Source organism: Coenobita brevimanus, chromosome 22, assembly GCF_032717465.1.
Source record: "Coenobita brevimanus isolate Jiangsu-jjx chromosome 22, ASM3271746v2, whole genome shotgun sequence".
Lineage (NCBI taxonomy): Eukaryota > Metazoa > Arthropoda > Malacostraca > Decapoda > Coenobitidae > Coenobita > Coenobita brevimanus.
In genome coordinates, this window is record NC_136975.1 from 39,916,531 (window position 1) to 39,938,892 (window position 22,362).

A 22,362-nucleotide genomic window follows, 5' to 3' on the forward strand; every position below is an offset into this window, starting at 1 on the left:
AAACTTATACAGTACCTTAACTGTTTTTATACACGGTAATTTGCTTGGCTGTACCAGTGCCACTCCTATATTTTTAAGCCATCAATCTTGACTGTTCCTTTTCAAAAGAAATGTATAACATATCCCTACCTAACCCAACCTTTCAGCAGCGGACCACTCGGCTACGTGAAGGATTCCCTGACATCGAGTCAATCCTCGATCGATCTGAAGTACCACTAATGGGACCTCACACTCCAATAAGAGATTTCATTGACCTCACCTCTAGTGGCTCAGGCTCAGGTTAGTCATCACCATTGCTGTCATTATCATTACTGTCACCTTAAGAGTCTTTATCATCATGACCATTGTCATTGTCATCATCACGGTCACCATCTTCACTGAAAAATGGGATTAGTTTCCCAGCATTTGTTTTTAGTACAGTAATATTACGTATTTTTACAGTAGGCATGCATGTCTATCTCTTAATCAATAGCAGTGGTGTCAAGCTCAGTCCATCCCAAGGGCCACACTTCAGTTCTGTTGGTTGTTTGAGGGCCAAGTCTACCTAACCTTACTGAAATCAGCGTAGTAATATGGGATAGAAATTAATGCTAACACTGAAAGACTCGCATTGAAAAAACTTGCGAAAATAATAAATTTTGTGAAATACGTAGGCTACTCTAAAAATATTAGGGTAGATAAGTATAATCTAGGTTAGGCAGGGGTCGATTAGGTTAGGATAGCTAAGGTTTTGTAATGAAAAGTGAAGTTACTTTATTGCTTGTATTTTCGTGATAGAGCCAGAATTCCTGGGGCTTGAATGATGAGTGAATGGAAGCGTGGCCCATTGGATTGGGCAAACTTGGGCTGTCTGGACGTTGCTACTCCTCACCCTGCCCGAGGGTGGGAAAGGTGGTACAGATGATGATGATGATGAATTTTGTGACAGACACTCATCATCATCATCATCATCATCCAATCCTGTGTTGCCCCATGAGGAGCATAGGAGCCCGGGGCTAGGCAAGTTGGTCCTTACTTTTTATAGGAGTGACCAGCCTCGCTCATCCCTGAGTGACTTTACATGAGCAGTAAATCCCAACCATTCCTTGGATATAAACCTGCAAAGGCTCAATCCAATTGGAGCACTTTAATTACCCACTAAACCACGAGGCACCGTAATTTGGTTATTTCTCCCATCTTTCCTGTCTCTTCTTATTGCTTTTCTTTCCTTTACAGGTGGCTTTACATTGAGTGACAAGCCAAATGGTTTCCTGTAAGCCAAGAAACCATTTACAACGCTGGGTGGTAACCATATAACCAAACCATACGTGCTCCCTACGTGTCAACAAGTGGGTTGGTGGAGGGTTAGTGCCCCTCCCCATAAAACAAATAACTCAAAGTCAATGGCCACCCCTTACAGGATTATGGCATCTGGCAATTGATTGATTGATTTGATTGGTTACCACCCAGCGTAGTAAATAGTTTCTTGATGTACAGGAAACTATTTGGTTTGTCATTCAGTGTAAATTCATCCATAGGCAGAAGGAAGAGGAAAGAATGAATGAAAGGACAGGAGAGAGAGTGTAAAGTCACCCGTAGGCAGAAGGAGGAGGAAAGAATGAAGGAAAGTAAGACAGAGGAGGAAGGAAGGAAGAGAGGAAAGGGCAGGCACCCAAAATGGCACTACATTGAGTGAGTGGATTGTGAATGCCCCCACCTACCACTAAGTGCCCCCACAATTATAACAATTAAGTTGCGGCAAAATTACCCTGTCGGGTGTGGGTAATTTCACTGCGAGACATTTCCCCCCCCCCCAGTCTGCGGCGTGGGCCCTTTTTTTTTTTTTTTTTTTTTTTTTTTTTTTTTTTTATATATATATATATACAAAAATAATTATAGGCATCTTTACCGGAAGGGCTGAATGTATAGATAAAGCAATAAAAATGTCAATATTCCATGGTAGTTTGTATTTAGCAAAAACCATAATTCACAGCAAAATTATCCTGGCTTACCCTGTTCAGTAAATAGCATGAGATATTCAGCACTTTATTATAAAATATGCTTTGTGTTAATGATTTTGCCCAGCTGTAGGTTAATATAAGTGTTCTAAGCATGTTCAAGGTAGGCTTGGCTAGGGCATGATGTTTGACTGGTTAGGTGTATTTATCATCATCCAGACCTCCTTGCCCACCCTAGGGCAGGGTGAGGAGAAGCAACATCCAGATAACCCAGGTTTGCCCAATCCAATGGGCCATGCTTCCATATACTCATCATTCAAGCCTCTGGAATCCTGGCTCTATCTGATACGCAAAAACATTCACCACATACTGTAGCTTCATGTAAGTGTATCTGATAGAGTGTATTATTGTTGTTATTATTATTATTATTTTTCTTTAATGCAAGGAAGAAGGAACCAAAGGTCAGGAGCCCACAAACTGTTCCTTCCAAGAAAAAACAAAAACAATACAACAGAGAGCAAAATTCAAGACCCGTTCATTTCGAGATGTCTGGACACACTGTTTATGTGAAGCTAGTAGCAGTTAAAGTTCGTAATGTTGTCCTGAAACTGACTGAGAAACTCACAGGGCTTGTGGAGTGCCAGAGAAAAAAAAAAAAAAAAAAAAAAAGTCCCTACCGAAGGCCACATGATACGAGAGAAAGTGAAACCTTATGACAACAACAACATTGGGGTTGGGGGAGAGGGAGTGTGCCAGGGAGCTACGCATCAACAACATATGGGTACCCAGCCTAACTTTTGTTTTTGTTAATGCTATTTTAATATCATTCATGTGCTTAAGTACAATAGTTATATCTCTTTCAGTGTTTTACCTGATGGTGGGTATAAGTAGGGGGTAATGTATGTGGGGTAGGGTGGTAAGAATGGGTAAAAGTGAGAGTTTTGGAAAGTTGCTAGAACATATTGTGCCATCATACCTGCTAACATGCTGTTGTTTGAGTGGCACAGGTTTGAGTATCACAGTCCATGTCCAGTCCCTATTGTTCGCGTTACTCGATGATTTAGTGTATATATGACCTGAAAATGTGAAATTATTCAGAAGTTCTATACTGGCTGAAACTAGAATAAATACTGTAACTATCTTTGTACATGTTCTCAAAAATAGTGATGGTGTTAAACACACCAGTGTATGGCATTACAAAGCAGTGTGAAAAGATTTTAAAGTTTTTTGCTGAGTGAAATTATGTTAAATTTCTCTTAAGTTAACCACACACCTCCACTTATCAGACATCATTAACTAATGAATTGTACTTACTTTTAACCTGTTAACTGTTCTATACAGCCTGGGCTGTTCCGAGTGCAACTGCTCAATACAGCCCTGGCTGCAGAGGTGAATTTTGAATATAGTGCCATGGTGACTAAGGCTGACCCATGCAAGCATGTTTGAGCCTTCAAAACCGAAACCGAAACAAACCGAAAAAGAAAACAAAATCCATTCATTTCAATTGGGAGTCAGACACTTTGATTTTCATCCATGGCTTTACCAAGGTAAATATTGAGCTAATATTTGGTTACTATATACTTTGGCATGTGTTCTCTCAATTCCTATTACAAATTTTGGCCTTTGGGAAATTTCATTTTTGCCCCGATGTCTGCGCACCACAGACACCTCCAAAAAACCGCCATGCGCAGTTAACGGGTTAACCCTTTGAGATTCTGATGAAACGTTTTCACTTCATTTCAAATCCATCCTCAGAGATCCTGATGATGTGTTTATATGTCATTTTAAGGTACTTTTGTTAAATATTAACTATAAATTGTGTTTATACATCATAACAGACTCAAGCATGAAGTCACGGGTACTGCACAGCTAGTCTGACTCATGGCTTTGTCTCTATTACCTTATTCTTGGTGAATCAGGGTATAAAATGTTTGGTTTTTGCCTAAATTCAACTCACCATTTTGACATTTTAATTTCTTTGATTTCCATTTTTGAATATACTACAGTACCCTCGCGTCCAACACGGTAATACTGTATTGTCATGCATGGGTCCCGTGTTGGACAAACAACAGAGCTTATGGGGAAAAATGAATGATGTCAGCAACCCTAGGAAAAGTCACCCTAAATACCTACCATATACCTTTACATATACAGTATTGGTACTACTGTAATTATAATAAATGATACTGTACTATGAATGATAACTAACCTTTTAGGATAATGTTGGTGGGCTTGCTGGGAATGGAAGGTGATATCCGAGACTGTAGGTAGTCCTACTGGGTCCCTGGAGTATGGCTGCTGGTGTCACTAGCGGGTAATAGCTGCTGCTCTTCCTCAACCTCCCTCATAAATCCTTTGAAATTCCTCTCCCCTTTCTTCTGCCTCTTGATGAATTCTAGCTTGGTGGCCTGAGGGAGGTGCCACCGCTTCTTGGGGTTCTCAGAAGGCTTCCTAGGCATCGTGAGCAAGGTAAAATGCAGTAGCAAGGGCAGAAAATGCAGCGAGAAAAAAGCACTGTCCAATGCGAATTATGCAACTGAGTGGCGCTGTGGCGGGAGAAATTTAAACAAAACATCACGTGAGAGCAGAAGCGTTTTTCATTGGGCGACATCACGATCTCGTCACGATAGCGGGCGGGGGAGGCTACTTGATCGGAAGTTTTGATTGGCTGTCAGAGTCACGGGAAAGTCCTGTATGGCCGTGTTGGACCAGGGGTGATCGTGCTAGAGGCGAACTCTGCGGATTTCGCCCACTTCTCGGAGCTCTGTCAGTGTTATGCTTACGCACCCGTTTTACAGTACTTAAATCATATTAAATCGTACTAATTTTTTGCTCTCCGTGCTGGACGCGAATCGTCGTGGACAAACGCGTGTTGGATGCGAGGGTACAGTACAATAAAATACAACGATTCAGCTTTATTGTACAATGACATCAAAACCAGCATTCTACCATGAAAACTATATTTTCACAGTCCAATCAAAGAAAAAGATCACCAAGCGAATATGCGGCTGAGACTCATACAAAATTATGCATCTTTTTTTATTTCACATTACTGCACAGTAACGTGCATAAATTGCCATAAACTATATATCATCATAAAGGTAATTTATTAAAGTTTTGCATGGTTTAAACCAGATTTACTTATCTCTCTCTCTTTTTTTTTTTTTTTTTTTTTTTTTTTCTCTACTGCAAGATATAAAATTTTTGGTTTTTGCATAACTTCAGCTTTTCATTTTCATTTTTTCATTTTTTCCTTTTTTTAACGCGGCGGGTTAAATTGGGGTTTGGCCATCGTTAGACAGGATAGGGTGGTATTTCTACCCCCGCTGCTAATCGGGTTTTGCATAAAGGGGTATTGTATATCAGGGTTTGGCTGTAGTAAAGGGTTTGTCAGCTGTTCTAACCCTTCCAGTTTGAATAGTCTCTGATGAGGTCATAAAATTGCTTGGAAATAGTGAGAATAAAGTGAAGAATATATAATGAGATAGAAAGGGTTTAGCTAATTTTCTTCTTGTTTAAATTCAAAGGATTTGTGTTCTGAATGAGGCATATGGTTATTAACATGTAGTCAAAACAAGAAGACCACAGATACTGTATACACCTGAGGGCAGGCTTCAGGTGATACATTAAGTGCCATCAGCCACTTTTAAATAAGCAGAAAATGGAAGGCATTCATCTCAGTTGCAAATAGGGTAAGGAATGGCTGGGACTAGAATGACTTATGTAATCATAGATTCAGATGATTCCAGTATAAACCAGTGTTGCAATATAGGTGTGATGTACTTTTGAGCCAGTCATATGTCAGTTGATTATTCTGTGATGGACATCCTTGGGATTTTCAACAGTAAGGCATTGTAGATGATGGTGGTGGAATGAATGATAATTTAATGTAGAATGACATTAGGATAAAGATATTTAGTGGTTCACTGCTATCTGTCCGACTGTCTATAGTTGGAATATCTTAATCCTCTCAGAAGTGACCACAGACATATTGCTTCCACATTGCTCTGTCTTTTGTTATTAGGATGCCCTCCCTCTAGTCCACATTACTCGTATTCATTTACCTCTCAACCTCACTCCAGTCTCACATCATCCATAGTCACTCTCGCCCCTCTTTCCCTCCGCCTCACATTTTCATAGTCAATATGTAGACTGACATTAGGATAAAGATATTTAGCGGTTCACTGCTATCTGGCTGACTGTCTGTAGTTGGATATCTTAATCCTCTCAGAAATGACCACAGACAAATTGCTTCCACATTGCTCTGTCCTTTGTTATTAGAATGCCCTCCCTCTAGTCTACATTACTCTTATTCATTTACCTCTCGACCTCACCGCAGTCCCACATCATCCATAGTCAGTCTTTCCCCTCTTTCCCTCCTCCTCACACATCCATAGTCAGTATCTTACTCTCCATTACCTTTACATGGCCATACCATCAGTATCTTACTCTCTGTTCACTCTTGATGGCCACACCATTGCAGTAACTGATCTGCTAAATTGTACAGGTTTGCCACTCCTGGTTCAGCGAAGCATTGCCAGGCAGATTCAGCTGATGGATATTATTGGGAAAGGCAGATTTGGAGAGGTGTGGCGTGGACGATGGCGTGGTGAATATGTGGCTGTGAAGATATTTTCATCAAGGTGAGCTATAGTGCTTTTGTTTGTAGATATATCACAAATATTGTAGCTTTGTACACTTGTGATATAATTACTGATTCACTTAACTGTGTTAAGTAAGCAGACAGTGGGCATTGACTTTCAAAACCCAGTGATGTGATCCCCAGAGCCCTCCAAACTTTGCAGACTATTATGTCAGAGTTTTATCATTGTTAATCTAAAAAGTGGTGTGATTATTGCCTACGGCAGAACTTTATTAGGAATCTCATCTACCCATTAATCATCTAATTCTTTTTTGTTCCAATAGGAGCACTGGGGCAGAATCTTCATATAAAAATTTTAGAAGACCTCTCTTTACATTATTCCATCTGTCAACTTCAGGACATGTGTATTTTATTCTGACTCATGCCATATGCTATTTATTTTGGTTTGGAAAGATGCCATGAAGCTGAAGGTGTTAGCAACAGCCTCATATAACCCCCTCTGCTAGATGACTTTGTTACCTGCTGCATAATACACCAGGGATACTGTATAAGAGCAGTGCCTGCCGTCCTACATCTCCTCTCTTTCTTTGGGTCTGAGCCTTCTCATGTTCACACAAGCATTTATTTTGGGAAGGAAAATTATCTTCAGTTGTACATTGCATGATATCTTTTCATATTTGTCCAGTACCCCTACTTCCATGCCTTTTTTTGGCATACACCATGCGTCACTGGCTTGTGAATGTTCATTTGAACATAATTTGTTTTTAATATAATTTTATTATTTTCATATCATTCTTTGGTAATTGAAGAGATGAGAGGTCATGGTTCCGTGAAGTGGAAATCTACCAAACGGTGATGTTGCGTCATGACTGTCTCCTGGGATTCATTGCAGCTGACAACAAAGGTGAGTTTCTGTTGCCATTTATACGGAGCTAAGCTACCATGGTCCAGTATCTTTAAGTATGGATGGCCAGCCTACTTTCCTTGATCATGTAATGCTATCAAAAGAATTGGCTTATCATCTACCCTTAAAGGTACTGGACTATGGTAGCCTAGATTCAGGCCCTTATACCACAGAGGGTAGTAGAAGAGGGGCACTTCTACCTTTTTTTTTTTTAGCCATAGTATTCACTTACTGCTGTATGATGCAATAGATGCTCTAAGGAAAATAGTTAAGTATCTGATTGAAAATGCCCTGAGGACAGTTTGTTTTGTGCAGTGTTGAATTTCATGTCTTTCTTGAACCATACTTGATATTAACTTGCTATTTTTAACATGTCTCACCATTCAGTTTGTCCCAAAACGTACTACCTATACTATATTAAAAAACCAGACAACCATATATTTATACATGTACATATATAAATATATACAGTAAACTCGCCCCGAACACGTTCTTGCTGAATGCGCTTGCAATTGTACAGTACGTGGTTAGTGCTGGGATACGTATAAGACAAGTAAGATTAAAGAACCATTACGAAAACTATAAATTTACGCAAGAGAGGCCTTTGAAAGGCCAAATCCTCAAACATCAGCTCAGCACGGACGGTTTGTTTTGATCACGTGATGTGATTTGCTGTACTGCTTTTCCACAGTACTGTATTTTTAAGTTAAATATTTACAGTACTGTTCTGGTAAGTGTATGTGCAAGTTAAAGTACAATTAAATAATGTTCAAGCAAGAAATAGTCTTATAACCAGTTTATCTGATAGGCCTTGGAATATTACCTTTTTTATTTGTTTATTAAATATTTGCTGTACTGCATTTCCACAGTACTGTATTTGTAAGTTAAATAGTTACTATTCTGGTATGCACTTGTAAGTTAAAGCACTTAAAGGAAGTTGAAGCATTAAATAAAGCCTTGTAACCTGTTAACCTGATTTATATGATTACCCACGATCGGTGGGTTCCGAGACAATTTGCCGTCATGTTAATTCCCCGTCAAAACATGGACAATTCCCCGTCAGGACAATTCACACCCTGGATGATTCCCCGTCATTCTATAAATATCAATCTATCTATCTATCTATTGCCAGACATAATCCCGTAAGGGGTGGCCATTCGACTCAGAGTTATTTGTTTTACAGGGAGGAGCACTAACCCTCCACCAACCCACTTGCTGACACATAGGGAGCACGTATGGTTTGGCTATATGGTTACCACCCAGCGTTGTAAATGGTTTCTTGGCTTACAGGAAACCAATTGGCTTGTCACTCAATGTAAAGCCACCTGTAACGGAAAGAAATGCACTAAGTGACAGGAAAGATGGGAGAAATAGGAAGAGAGGAGGGCAGGCACAGAAAAAGAATGATAAAGGCTAAGGAAGAAGTAGGCAGCACTACATCAAGTGAGTGGATGATGGTCGCCACCACCTACCACTATACTTGTATTAATTAATCAATACTTTTATAAATATACTTATTATTAATTAATCAGTACTTTAATAACTATATTTCAGGGGGATCCATCAAAGTCTATGTTGTCTTGTTATTGTTGTGACATTGTTGTCTGCCATTGGTAATCAATATGAAGGACTTTAAGTGGTTAGAAGGTTTATTTATTGTTATGACTTACAAATACAGTACTGCACAGCAAAACTTCAACATACAAATACGTAAACACAAGGCAATATTCCGACGCCGATTGGTTTTGGCATTGGAATGTTGCCTTGTGTTTACGTATTTGAATGTTGAAGTTTTGCTGTGCAGTACTTTATTTGTAAGTCATAACATTAAATAAACCTTCTTACCACTTAAAATGCTTCATATTGATTACCAATGGCAGATAACAGCAAAAGACCACATTTAGGGGATCTAGGGAGCAAAATAAGGAGTAGTTAAAACTTACGCGGTTTCACGCCGAACGCACCACGTTAGGAACGAATCCCACGTGTTGGGGACGAGCTTGCTGTATATATATATATATATAGATAGATATAGATAGATAGATATATGGAGCCTCTGTGGTACAGTGGTAAAGTGTGCGTTCTTGTACACTGACGAACGAGGGTTCGCACCCCGCCAGGGTAATAAACTTTGGGAGCGTTCTTCTGGCCACGTACTGCATTGGTGGACATAAGGGGTGCTGTGGTTGAACCAATGTCACAGACTGTAAAGTATGCTTGCACCCAATCGGCTTGCGCGGGCTGATTACACTTGGTTCATAGACTACACACACATCCAAAGCCACTCCAACACTACAGTTACACTTACAAGCACTTCTCACCCTTCATACAATCTCTACCAAACAGCCTAAGCCACTTGGTAGAGATACATTGGCTGTATAGTCCCCACTTCGGTTGGGATAGGCCGGTCCTGCAGTGGACACTCAAACGGCTGATGAGATGATATATATATATATATATATATATATATATATATATATATATATACACACACACACACACTTGACCCCCCATTTCCCGGACTAAATGGGAGGAAGACCGGTCCAGGAACCCCCAAAGTCCGGGAATCACAAAAGTCCGGCCTCACATATCATTCCCCGTACTTTTACCATACTTTGTCTGAATTCTCCAGTATTGTCCGGCAATTATTCTAGTATTCTAGAGCGTTCTGAAATGTAGGCTACCTATACCAACATAACTAACACACAGTACATGAAATAATAACACTGACACAGTAACATAAATGAGGCCCCTCGTGCAAGAGTATACCGATGCACCATTTTTTAAAAGTGGCAGAAATCACGTTTAAAGTTTTTATAACTTTGAAGAACGATGCTGGAAAAATTATTATACCTAGAATAATGGTGTTTACATCATTTTAAAGCTGATTGTCTGTACTTTATCCAAAAACTTTTTGGTAAAGGTACTATTGTTCTTACCTGAAAAAAAAAAAAAAATCGTCATACAGTATTAGCATACAATGCTGCAACTTTTTTGCATATACTAGTACTGCAGGCCAATGGCTAGTGAGTTCCTTTATGTTGTAAGATGAAGTTGAATGTCTGTAGAGTGGTTCGTTATGAATTTGCCAGGTTATTGTCATAACAAATAAGTTTTATAAATTTCTAAAAAAAAATATCAATACGCAGCATTTTTTTTTTCACCTGGTTCTTGTTGTTCTGTGTTTTTATTTGAACAGTAGACACTGTACATCTACTAAATGCAGTAACAAACAAAATACTGTAACACGAATAATACTAGGAATAACGATGTTATGCATTAATAATCTTATTAATGAATACAGTGGTTGCGCGTGATAAAGGGTGGTGATGTAAACCCAACGTTATTTCTATGGGTTTTTGCCCTTATGTCTTGGGTCATACATCACATCCACCAAGTCCACATGAAAACACATACTGTACTCTGAGAGACTGGGATAGCATTATCTCAATATTCGACAAGGTAGTGCATGGGTATACTCTTGTATGAGGGACCTCAAATATAAATGCATTATATACTGAAATAACATAAATATAAATATAAATAATACCATAAGTTGGAAGGAACTGGTGGGGTGAAGCAGGATGGTGGCCATGATGCATTTCATGTATGAAAATATCTTTTTGTGTATGTTACAAATGGCCTTTATCGAGTCAGAACCTTGCTAAAATTATACTGTGTTGTGCAGCAGACTGCTTGTAGTTTTATCTATATCTGTCTATCTATTGCCAGACACCTCAATCCTGTTCGGGGTGGCCACAAACAAATCACCTCCACGTCACCCTGTCCCCTGCCATTTCACTGCCCTGCTTCCAACACACCCCCCTCTCTCATATACCTCTCCATCCCATCCCTCCATCTCATCCTTGGCCTCCCTCTCCCTCTCCCCCCCTCCACCTCACTCACATACACTCTCTTCGTCTGTCTTTCACCCTCCATCCTCTCCACATGGCCAAACCACCTCAGTGTATTCCTCCTAATGCTTCCTATCACATCCACATCCACACCACAACACTCCTTTATATCCTCATTTTTCAGCCTCTCTCTCCATGTGACTCCACAGGCTCCTCTTAAATAACTCATTTCCACTGCTCTCACTCTTGACTTGTGCCCTTCCAACGACGTCCAAGCTTCACTTCCATACGTTAGAGTTGGTATCACAATACTGTCATGTAGTAACTTTTTCACTTCCATGCTCACTTCCCTGTTTCTTATCACTGCTTTCAAAGAACCAGCAACCTTTCTTCCCTGCTGTACCCTTTCAAGCACTTCACCCTCCAAACCTCCATCCTTACTCATCACACTACCCAAGTACTTAAACGTACTCACATTTTCCAATTCCTCACCATCCAACCTCGCTGTACATTCACTGACTTCACCTCTCTCAAAAACCATCACTTTACTCTTCCCTACATTCACCTTTAGATTCCGTTTCTTACACACTCTCCCAAACTCATCCACTAAGCCTTGCAGCTCCCCTTCGTCATCACTCAACAACACAGTATCATCTGCAAACAACAGTACAAGGAGTTTCCAAACACTATCCTCTCTCACCAGGGCCACTCCAACATCCACTACCCTACCTTGTACCTCTTTTATTACTCCATCCATGTACAGATTGAACAACCATGGAGACATGACACATCCCTGTTTCAACCCAACTTTCAAAGAGAAAAATTCACTTAGTTCACCATCCACACGCACTGCAGTCTTAGCACCATCATACATACTCTTCACAGCATTCAACAACTTACCATCTACTCCTTATATTCTTAATACTTTCCACAATCCTTGTCTGTCCACCCTGTCATATGCTTTCTCCAAATCCATGAAAGCCGCATACAACTTCTTTCCCTTCTCTAGAAACTTTTCCACTAAAGATCTAAGAATGAATATCTGATCTACACAACCTCATCCCTTCCCAAAGCCTCCCTGTTCTTCTCCAACTAATTCCTCTGTTATTTCCCTAACTCTGTCCGTAAGTATACTACCATACACTTTTCCTGTTATACTAAGAAGACAAATGCCCCTATGATTACCACACACTTCTTTTTCCCCTTTTCCTTTGTACAAGGGAATAATTATACCTGACTTCCAGTCCTCCGGAACTCTACTTTCCTCCCATTCCAATCTGCACATCTTCCACATCCATTCTACTACTATCTCTCCCCCATGCTTCAACATTTCACCACACACTCCATCAATTCCTGGGGCTTTCCCCAATGTAACTTTCTTCATTGCTTCCACAACTTCTATCCTACTGATTTCTTCCTGTCTTCTCACCTCCCTCCTTCTCCCAGCCATTCCCCTGCCATTTTTACTCGCATCACTTCCATCCTCTATGTTCAACAGTTCCTTAAAGTGTTCTCTCCATCTGCTCAGTTTTTCTCCCTTCTCCGCTAGTAATCTACCATTTTTATCTTTCACTCCCCTGCTAACTTCACTTCCACCTTGTCGTACTCTCTTCACCTCTTTCCAGAACATTTTCTTGTAGTTTTATATGAGCGAATAATGGCCGGACTTTTGTGAGAATCCCGGACTTGTACGGGCATATGTCAGGCATTTGATAATACTGTATTGTCTGGCCTCTGTCCATGTCCGTGAAATCCAAAATCCGGGAATTTGGGGTACGGGACATGGAGGGTCGAATGTATGTAGATATATATGTATATACATATATATATATATATATATATATACAGTCGACCCTCTGTCTTCGCCGGGGTTAGGGGCCTGAGACCCCCGCGAAGATCGAAAATCTGTGTAAAATTGGTGCCCCCCTAAAAACACCCCTAGCCCCCCATTTCCTTCTTTAATGAAAGAAAACCTCTGTATACATGTCAATAAACAAGTATGAAAAAAATAGTTTAATTGCGTAGGTTGATGGCTGCTCACACCGCTCGTCACAGCTACACTCTCACCTTCCACCACTGTTACCAGGATTTTCCCTCCCATAACTTGTCCAGCAATTCTACCTTCTCCAGCAGGGTCATTACCTTCTTCTGGCGCTTTGGGGTGCCTTCAGGAGATGTCTTGGCTGCTGTCTTAGGGCCCATGGTAGATAAAATGATGGTGTCACGGAGAGATCAGCGAGTACAAGCACACACAAGCGTGGTCACATGGGTTTCGGGACAATTCTCCGTCAAGTCAATTCGCAGTCACAACAATAACAAAACAATTTGCCATCAGGACAATTCCCCGTCATTTTTTTACACACTATAATAGTCTTTTAACCCCTACACCGCGGGCTTGTTTACCAATGACTTGCGTGTGCCGCGGGGTTATTTGGGCTCCGACAGACTCTCAAAAAATATTTGCCAAAAATCAGTTATTAGTCCTAGAATAATAAAATTACATATGCTTATGGCACATACCTTCAGCTTTCTCCTGGAATGATTGTTGAGCCTTCGTCGGTTACCGTAGGACTTGTGGAGACCTCTGAAGTTGGGTAACGAAGTCTCCACTTTACACTTCCCGACAACCCGTAATATGATTACCACAGCCAGATACAAACACTATAAACACTATTCTACAATTTTCAAGTAGTTTGGGATCCATACTAAAAAAAAAAAACACTGTGAAAGCAATGGAAATTACGAACGCGTCTGATCGTCACACTGGCACTAGTTCGCTCATGGTAGTCTGTCATTTATTATTCATAAAACCCCTCACACTTTATATTTCTATTACTATATAACACTTATATATATTTACAGTCTTTATCCATAAGTTTCCTTCAGTAGTATTAGTTTATTGTCACTGTAGGGATTCAATTTCTTTCAGTAAAATACGTAGCATTCACTTTCTCGTCCTGTATACTGGCATTGAGAGTGAATGTCACTTTCATCTTCACCCTCATAACTCATAGCATTCAGACATGCTAGAGTGAAACTTTCACTTTCATTACTCCTAGGGTATATACTCGTATTCTTATAATACTACTCATTTACATTTCTATTTACGTTCTCTATTTTATTTACGTTATTTACATTTCTATTTTATTTACACTGTGTTGTGCACTGTCACTTGAAATAACTTATAAAACTATTTTCCATTGTTCACGTATATTTACATTCATTACTTTCACTTGCTGTTTACACATTATTTACACATTATTTACAATTCCACTTGCACTGTTTTACTCAATAGAAAGATCGTAGTCACTCTTTTATCAATTGTCAGCCCTTTACCTCTTTCCACACGAGGTTTAGTAGGGGGTAAAGGTCACAGAGCCATTTGCATGGGGGTGAAAAAAGGCCTTGAAGTCAGCAAGATGAAACATACGTCCTCTCACTTCGGAAGATGAGAGTACACTGATAACGCAGGGGCCAGGCCAGCCAGCCTAGAGGCCTGCTTTAGGGGTTATTCAGAGTTACCAATATTACTTCTTGAAACAGCTAAGTCTAGCACTGATATGATTGGCAGGAAATCTAGACAATACATTATAAATTTGGTAGTTCCAGGTGAATGTAAATATCATTTAGGCTTCTCCCTTCCCTCCTTACATGTATATTTATTACGAAAATAGATTAGAGGCCTACTTAGGAGATATATAATCAGAGCTACCAATGTTAAATCTTGAAACAGCTTTGTGTAGCACTGATATGATTGGCAGAAAATCTAGACAATACATTATAAATTAGGTAGTTCCAGGTGAATGTAAATATCACTTAGGCTTCTCCCTTCTCTCCTTACATGTATATTTATTACGAAAATAGATTATACGGCATATTTCAAGGGGAAAAAAACAGCGAAAATTAGCGAACGAGTGCACGTGAGGTGTTGTCAGGTGATAATTAGCCAATTCCAGGTGTATGGCACTCTCACTTACCTGATTTCTTTCTTGTATATATTATTTGGTATAAGAATACGACATAGGGCTTATTTCAATGGATGAAATCAGTGAAAAATTCCAGGGAAGATTTACTTAGCGTAGCATGGCCGGGCAGGCGAGAGGATAGGGTAATGGAGGGGGGGTAGGGAGGGGAGTCAAGAACGGGGAGAAATGGCTAAATTGTCAACAATGGATGGGAGTACAGATGAGATTAGGAGTGCTGACTAGTGTTGGACATTGTCAGTACTGATAGATGATACAAGCCCCCACTTGAAAGCCCGGGTGAATTCAAAATAACACAGAATCACAAAAGCGACGCCCCGCGGTATGATCCCTTGCTCCCAAGCGTCACGAAAGTGACGCCCTGCGGTTAAGGGGTTAAATATACGAGTTTTAAAAGTGGTGGTGGTTTAGTGTTTTTATAATAAATGTAGTGACATCTGTTGAGGCTCAGGCATATCATTCCCCACGGTTTGCGTCCACTGTGGCTGATCAGAATACTACTTTGGATATTGTCATTTGAGATGAATATATACTTGTACCTCTTCAGAGTCGTTTTAAAATATACCCAGGATGTTGCAGTACCAATGAAAATTAATGAAGACAGCTACGGGTGACGCTAGAATATAATTCAAAGTCGACTACAGCGAAGTAGAAACACGTTAATTATTGGCTAAAGGTGCACCTTATAAATGATATCCAAAGCCTACGGTATTGAATGAACATAGACTTTGATAGATCCCCCTGAAAATTAGTTATTAAAGTATTAATTATTTAAAAATAAGTATATTTATAGAATGACGGGGAATTATCCAGGGTGCAAAGTGTCCTGACGGGGAATCGTCCATGTTTTGACGGCGAATTGTCTGACAGCGAATTATCTCGGAACCTTAGAATGAGAAAGCCTGCCATGAGAGATTCAAAACAATTCGGGGTTGGCGCGGGTTGCGCTGCGGGTGGTATGCAGCATGTGGCAAGCGATTTGAATGTGTTTCCATTTTTCTCTGGACTTCAAAAAAGGTGATTTGGTTTCCCTGGTGACAAACCGCGAACAATCAAAACCGCAAACAGAGGAACCGTGAGGACAGAGGGTTGACTGTGTATATATAGATGGATGGATATATATATATATATATATATATATATACACACACACACACACACACACACACACAAAGAAGATGGTGACCACTTCAGCTCCATACTACAAGTGCTCCAACTGTGGACTTTTTTCTCTCTTATGAGGAGGTTAAACTTCACCAAATTCATTGTGTTAAGTAATGAAACATTAAAGATTCTTTGGGGGTTGTGATTAGTTTATAGGTTTGTTTGTAAAACCACTATGAACGGGTTAGTGACAAAGCATCTATCTCTGAGCTATGATGAAGTTTAATGCCTCCCATCATCATCATCACGTATATAAGAATAATTATTAATGTGTTAAATGTGATTTTTTTTTTACACGAGCATACAAACTTTATCAAATAAACATCTTTAATCAGTGCTTGACCAAGCAGCCTCCGCCATCTTTAATGTTTTGGTTGGTCAGCTGATTTGTGTCTACTTGGCTCAGCTTTTTTTCACTCGATCTGCAGTGCATGGTATTGCCCAAGTAGGCACAAGGCTGATCACCCTCTGATTTTTTGTGCCTATTGTTATGTGTCATACATGCATTGACTGAATGCTTTTGTGTGTGTGTGTGTGTGTAAGGTGGGGAAAAGTGGGGTGAAAAGGGGGACTTTAGGCGAACATCCAGAACCAAAGACCATTTTTCCCATAGGTTTAGTTATTTATATGGCACAGTTTTCTGTGGCACAGGTGCAGTCTAGAACCAATTAGCTGTGCCTTAGGTGACTTGACTGTATATATATATATATATATATATATATATATATATGTCTCCCTGGTTTTATGATTTGTATGCGTTCCTAGAAAGGCAATCGTAAACTGAAATATCGTAAAACGAAATTAAGGTTTAATGGGAAAAATAGGGATGCGTTCCTGGACTCGTGTATAATGAACCCAAGACCCATACAAGTGATCTAATATACAATAATATGATGTTTTATGTATTGTAGTACATCTGAATCACATATGTATGTACATTTGGAAACATAAAGACATGAAATAGCAAAAACAGCATGAAATACAGCTGTACTGTACTGTACCATTATGTACCCTCCTACTGTACTGTAGCTCCGTCCACCCTTAGTCGGTCCCCCCCCGAGGCTGGAGGACGTTATGCCTTAATGTCTCCTCCGAGGCTAGGAGACATCCTGGGCCAAAGCCCATCACTCATCAACACAAGAGATGGAGAGGGAGGAAGCAGGGGTGGTGGAGGTTTGGGTGGCAGGGGTGGATGACTCAGGAGAATGAGAGGTGGTGGAGGTGGAGGTTTGGGCAGGTATGCCACACAATTCTCAGCTGATCTGCCTGTGAGCGCGGGATTTCCACATGCCCAGTCATAAATGCGAGGGAGCTCAGTCGTAAAATGAACTCTTGGTACTAAAGAAGAAGGATTGTAAATGCGAAATATAAAACGATACAGCATAAAACAAGGGAGACCTGTATATATATATATATATATATATATATATATATATATATATATATTATATATATATATATACACACACACACACACACACACAGTATGCAGTAACACATTGATATACGATACTCCTAGATGAGATACCCTGGCTTAACCCCTAAAAGACGAGCATCGGAATGTTTTGACGTACACTTAGGATGGGCACAATCGGCGGATGCGGTATGGTGGGGGATTTGTGGGGGGGGAAGGTGTGGGAGGGTGTGAGGGTTGTGGGATGGTGACTTGGTGCTTGGGGGAGGTGGGGGATGGGGGTATGGGGTAGGGTAGGGATGGGGGGGTAATGAGTGGGGGGTTGGGAGGGGGGACATAGGGTGAAGGTGGCAGTGGGGGTTGGAGGGGTTGGGTTATTTGGGGGGTGTGGGGGTGGAGGATGGAGGAGGGTAGGGGGTTGGGGATGCTGGGGATAAGGGATGGACAGTAGGGGGTGGGGGGATGCTATTGGGTGGTTGGGGATGGTGGGGGGAATGGGGGTGGTAGGGGAGTGGTTGGGGGATTGGGGGGTTGTGGGTGGCATGGGGGATGGGGGTGGGGATGGGGATGGTAGGGGTGGTGGGAGGGTGGGGAGTAGGGGTGGCAGGGGGCTGTGGGGGGTATTGGGAGGAAGGTGGGGGGAGTTGGTGGCCAGTGGGGGTTTGGGGGTGGGGTGGGGGGAAAAGGGTAGGGGTGAGGGTGGGGGGGGTGAATGATGTGTGGGTGTGGTGGTTGGGGGATGGGGTGAGTTTAGGGGTGGGGGGGACCTGACCGCATATGCAGACACCTGACTTTTTGGCCCTAGTACCCTTGGACAGCATATGCGGACACCCGTCTTTTAGGGGTTAACAATGGGGGGTAGAAATACCACCATACTTCGCCTAACGATGGCCAAACCCCGGTTTAATGATGGGTTTTTTATTTTTGTTTTGACTAATTTTGATGATATTTTAGGCTAAAATTGTTTGTTTAGGTTGATTTATAAACTGTGTTTAGACTTACATTGATGTGTTTTAGCCATAGGTGGAGTGAACATTGTCATTTTGGGGTACAGTTTCCTAAGCTTGATTTTTTCCAAACTTATACTTGACGATTTTCAAATTTTATTTGTTGATTTTAGTGAGATATTAACAGGTATTAAGCTTAGGTTGGCTTCTTTTACAGTTGTTAGGCCATTGAGATTGGCTCTAAACTTGTTTTTGGACTCATTTGGGTGGGTTTTGGACTTGTCAGGGGGGAAACGCAAGGCTGGTAAATGCTCCCCATTACATTACGTGTTGAAATTACCCTGGTATACGATACCCTGCCTAATGATGAGTTTTACCTAACCAGTTACATCGTTAAACTGGGGTATGCCTGTATATATACAGTACACCCCCCTAGTATGCACCTATATGAGCGGCAGACATGCTCGCATACTAGGACTTCGTGTACTAGGAATAGATAAACTGATGGGAAAATTAACATATGGGTGGCACCCCCTCTCTATCAATGACCTTTTTGACCCATTTGAGGGAAAATATCTGAGACATATACTTAAGATATAACTTAAATAACAAGAATAAAGCTGCTCACCTTAACCAAAGAAGGCAACAGGTTTGATGGACGTAAGAAAGGGTTCCGAGGCAGGGTGAGGCACTTAGTGTGCACCTCCTGCACCACCTGCCGCACCACCCGATGCACCGCCAGCCGCAGCACCTGCCTTATGAACCTCCTCCTCAACACTTTCACGAGCCACCTCACTCACTTCCTCCATGAATCCTTCAGAGTCTGTTGATGACACCACTGACATCACCTCATGGTTCCTTCTTCCTCGCATTAAAAAAAAAAAAAAAAAATCTTCTGGTTCCTCCCCAGGAATTGGCTCTGCAGAAGAAGGCACTGCTTCCTTGAATTCCTGAATTTCTGGTGGCTGCTGAAGATAACAGGTGATGAGGGTTTGTTTCCTCCTGTTAATTTCTTGATGGTGCATCTCTGTATTGTAGCGGAAGGTTCTGTCTAGCGAAGTCAGAACCTCTTCCATTTGTTGCTGGCACAGCTCTGTACTCTCGAATTCCTCCTTGAACCTATTCAGGGCACACAGGATTCAACTAATCTTAGGCATCGACAAATCACTCTCCATCACTTCTGTTGCCTGCTCTCGGGGTTCACACTGGAAAACACTTGTTTTGGGCAGTTTTTCCCTGCTGCCTTGTGTCATGTGGATGTGACACGTACTTTGGTTAGGAAAATATTAAAAGCAGGTCCTCTCGCACTAGGGGTCTCACATACTAGGATTTCGCGTACTAGGGGGTATATTGTATTCATTTTTGTTTTCGTTTTTTGAAGGCACCAACATGCTTGCATGCATCGGTGTTGGTCACCTAATGGTGACTCTCCATGCTGCTCTCTATGGCAGCCTCCCTAGTCAGTCCCTTAACCCTGAGGTATTATCCCCCACCCTCTCCACATGCCCAAACCATCTCAATCTACCTCTCCTCATCACAGCACCAATACACTCCAGTCCCATCCTGCCTCTCAACTCTTCTGTCATAAACCCTGCCCCCCCCCCCCAGGCCTTGCACACATGGACTCACTGCACATCCACCTAATCATTGTCATTTCTGTATGTTTGAGCCTGCGAATATCCTCTTCCTTTACTGCCCAGGTCCACTACCATACAGCATTACACTCCTAACACATGCTGCATAGAAAGACCCCTTAGCACAGAGTCCTCTCAATGTTAGGAGAGGCAACAGCTCCCTGAACTTCTTCCAACCACTTCCAGCCCCACCTCCAGCATATAGCATGTCTCCCAAATGACAAAACTTTTATACACACTCAAGAGACTCACCAGCAAGTTCAATCCTTTCACGCCAGACAATCTCCACCTGCTCTCCCTGGCACGCAGCACACGTAAAATCAGCATTATCTCACATTCTACCTTTAATTCGGCATCCGTGCCTGGATGACCTGGTCGATAAACAGTTGCAATTCTAATGGTTTTCTGATGGAAATTTGTCAGTACTTCCATAAATTCAAGTGAAGGTGGGATTAGGTCAGAGTCTGTGAAAGAAACATTTGTGAGTGCTGCTATGGAGATGAGTGCTACACCTCCCTGATAGTCAGCGGCAGGCCTGGGAATACTTATGATAGTGTGTGTCTTACGCAAACCACTACGAATAATATTAATATCAGACTCATACAACCAGGCTTCAGTCAAGCACAAAATGTCAAGCTCTTGTGGATTTAGAGCTTCATTAATATAGTCCATCTTATTACAGATGGAACAAATATTTGAAAGACTCATCCGAAACTGGTCCAAGAGGGACGTAGTCAGTTTTTTGAATGGTCAGAGTTGGTGTTTCTAAGCAATCTGTTCTTAAGAGAAGTCATAACGGGACAGTCTCTGCTAGATGCAAAATGAGCAACTGATTGTGGATTAGTGTTAGCTTCTTGATGTCTTAAGGAGGAGCAGTTGATGCATTTGGGAGAATTTCTGTTACTACAGTCCTTAAATTTATGGTCTTCAGGGGGGGGGGGGAAATAGGTTCATCATTTTTTCTAGAACACCTCACAGATGTTTGACCAAAACCCTGACAGTGATGACACTGTGTAACCCAGAATTAATCAAAAGTGCGGCATCTTGTAAGCTTCGTATAGAATAGTTACCCTGTTCTGTGGTGGAGGATCTCACCCCTGGCGACATCTTCAAGACAGCGGTTTTAGTGTCATTCTTAGTTCTCGTGAAGAGAAGGTTGAGGGTACAACCTCCATCCACAAGCATCTTAGTTTTATTGTTTCTACTCAGAGTGTTTGGGATGATGTCAGAGTCGTCCAAGGAAGAGGAACGGCCCATTGCGGTCATTTTTGGCAGCATTTTCTTTGGCTGTGATATGCACAAAGTGTTATCAGAGCCAAAGTGATCACTCAGTACCCCAGCTGCCTTACCTTTGGTCTCGGCTGATGAAAACTCATTACTAGCCCACCAGCCTTAGTCTTAAGACAGCTATCAACAGGTACCAAGTCAGGTACACCTCTGATGTCTTCTGGTCCCATTTGACTTGTCGGAGCATCAGCATCATTTTTTGGTTTTATGATCGGCACCTGTTGACTACGGATGGCTTTTTTCATGTTATGAGCACTGAACTCAACCACGCCCCTAGGCAGATCCTTCCCATCCCCCACAAGAGACCCCCGAACACCATCCACAAATGACTTGGCCTGGTCTTGCGTGATAGCCATGGATGATGAGGCCTTGGTCTCTAGTGCCTCCAGTCTGCTTGAAAAATCCTTGATAGTCGGAAAAATAGGCCCAACAACCTCATCTTCCAGCTCCTCCTTTGTGACTCTGCATCGTCTTCCAGCCAAGACCTCATCTGAAGGTACAACACATTGGCTACACAGCCAGGGAAAGCCCAGCTGGTGGCTCATCTTCATACATGGATACTCATTTGCATCCATACTTTTGCATGCTAAATGAACCAACTCACTGCAGTAGGCACACTTCAGTGCTTTTGCACT

At 41.4% G+C, this 22,362-nt stretch overlaps 1 protein-coding gene across 1 annotated transcript in view; it reads left to right on the forward strand.

Moving 5' to 3' along the window:
* LOC145392344 (TGF-beta receptor type-1-like) overlaps positions 1-22,362 on the forward strand; it is a 111,102-nt gene that overhangs the window by 75,125 nt on the left and 13,615 nt on the right. The window contains exons 3-5 of the mRNA XM_080266746.1: positions 147-279; positions 6,445-6,580; positions 7,350-7,444. Coding sequence (XP_080122872.1) covers positions 147-279; positions 6,445-6,580; positions 7,350-7,444 — 364 coding nt within the window. The remainder of the gene's footprint in view (positions 1-146; positions 280-6,444; positions 6,581-7,349; positions 7,445-22,362) is intronic.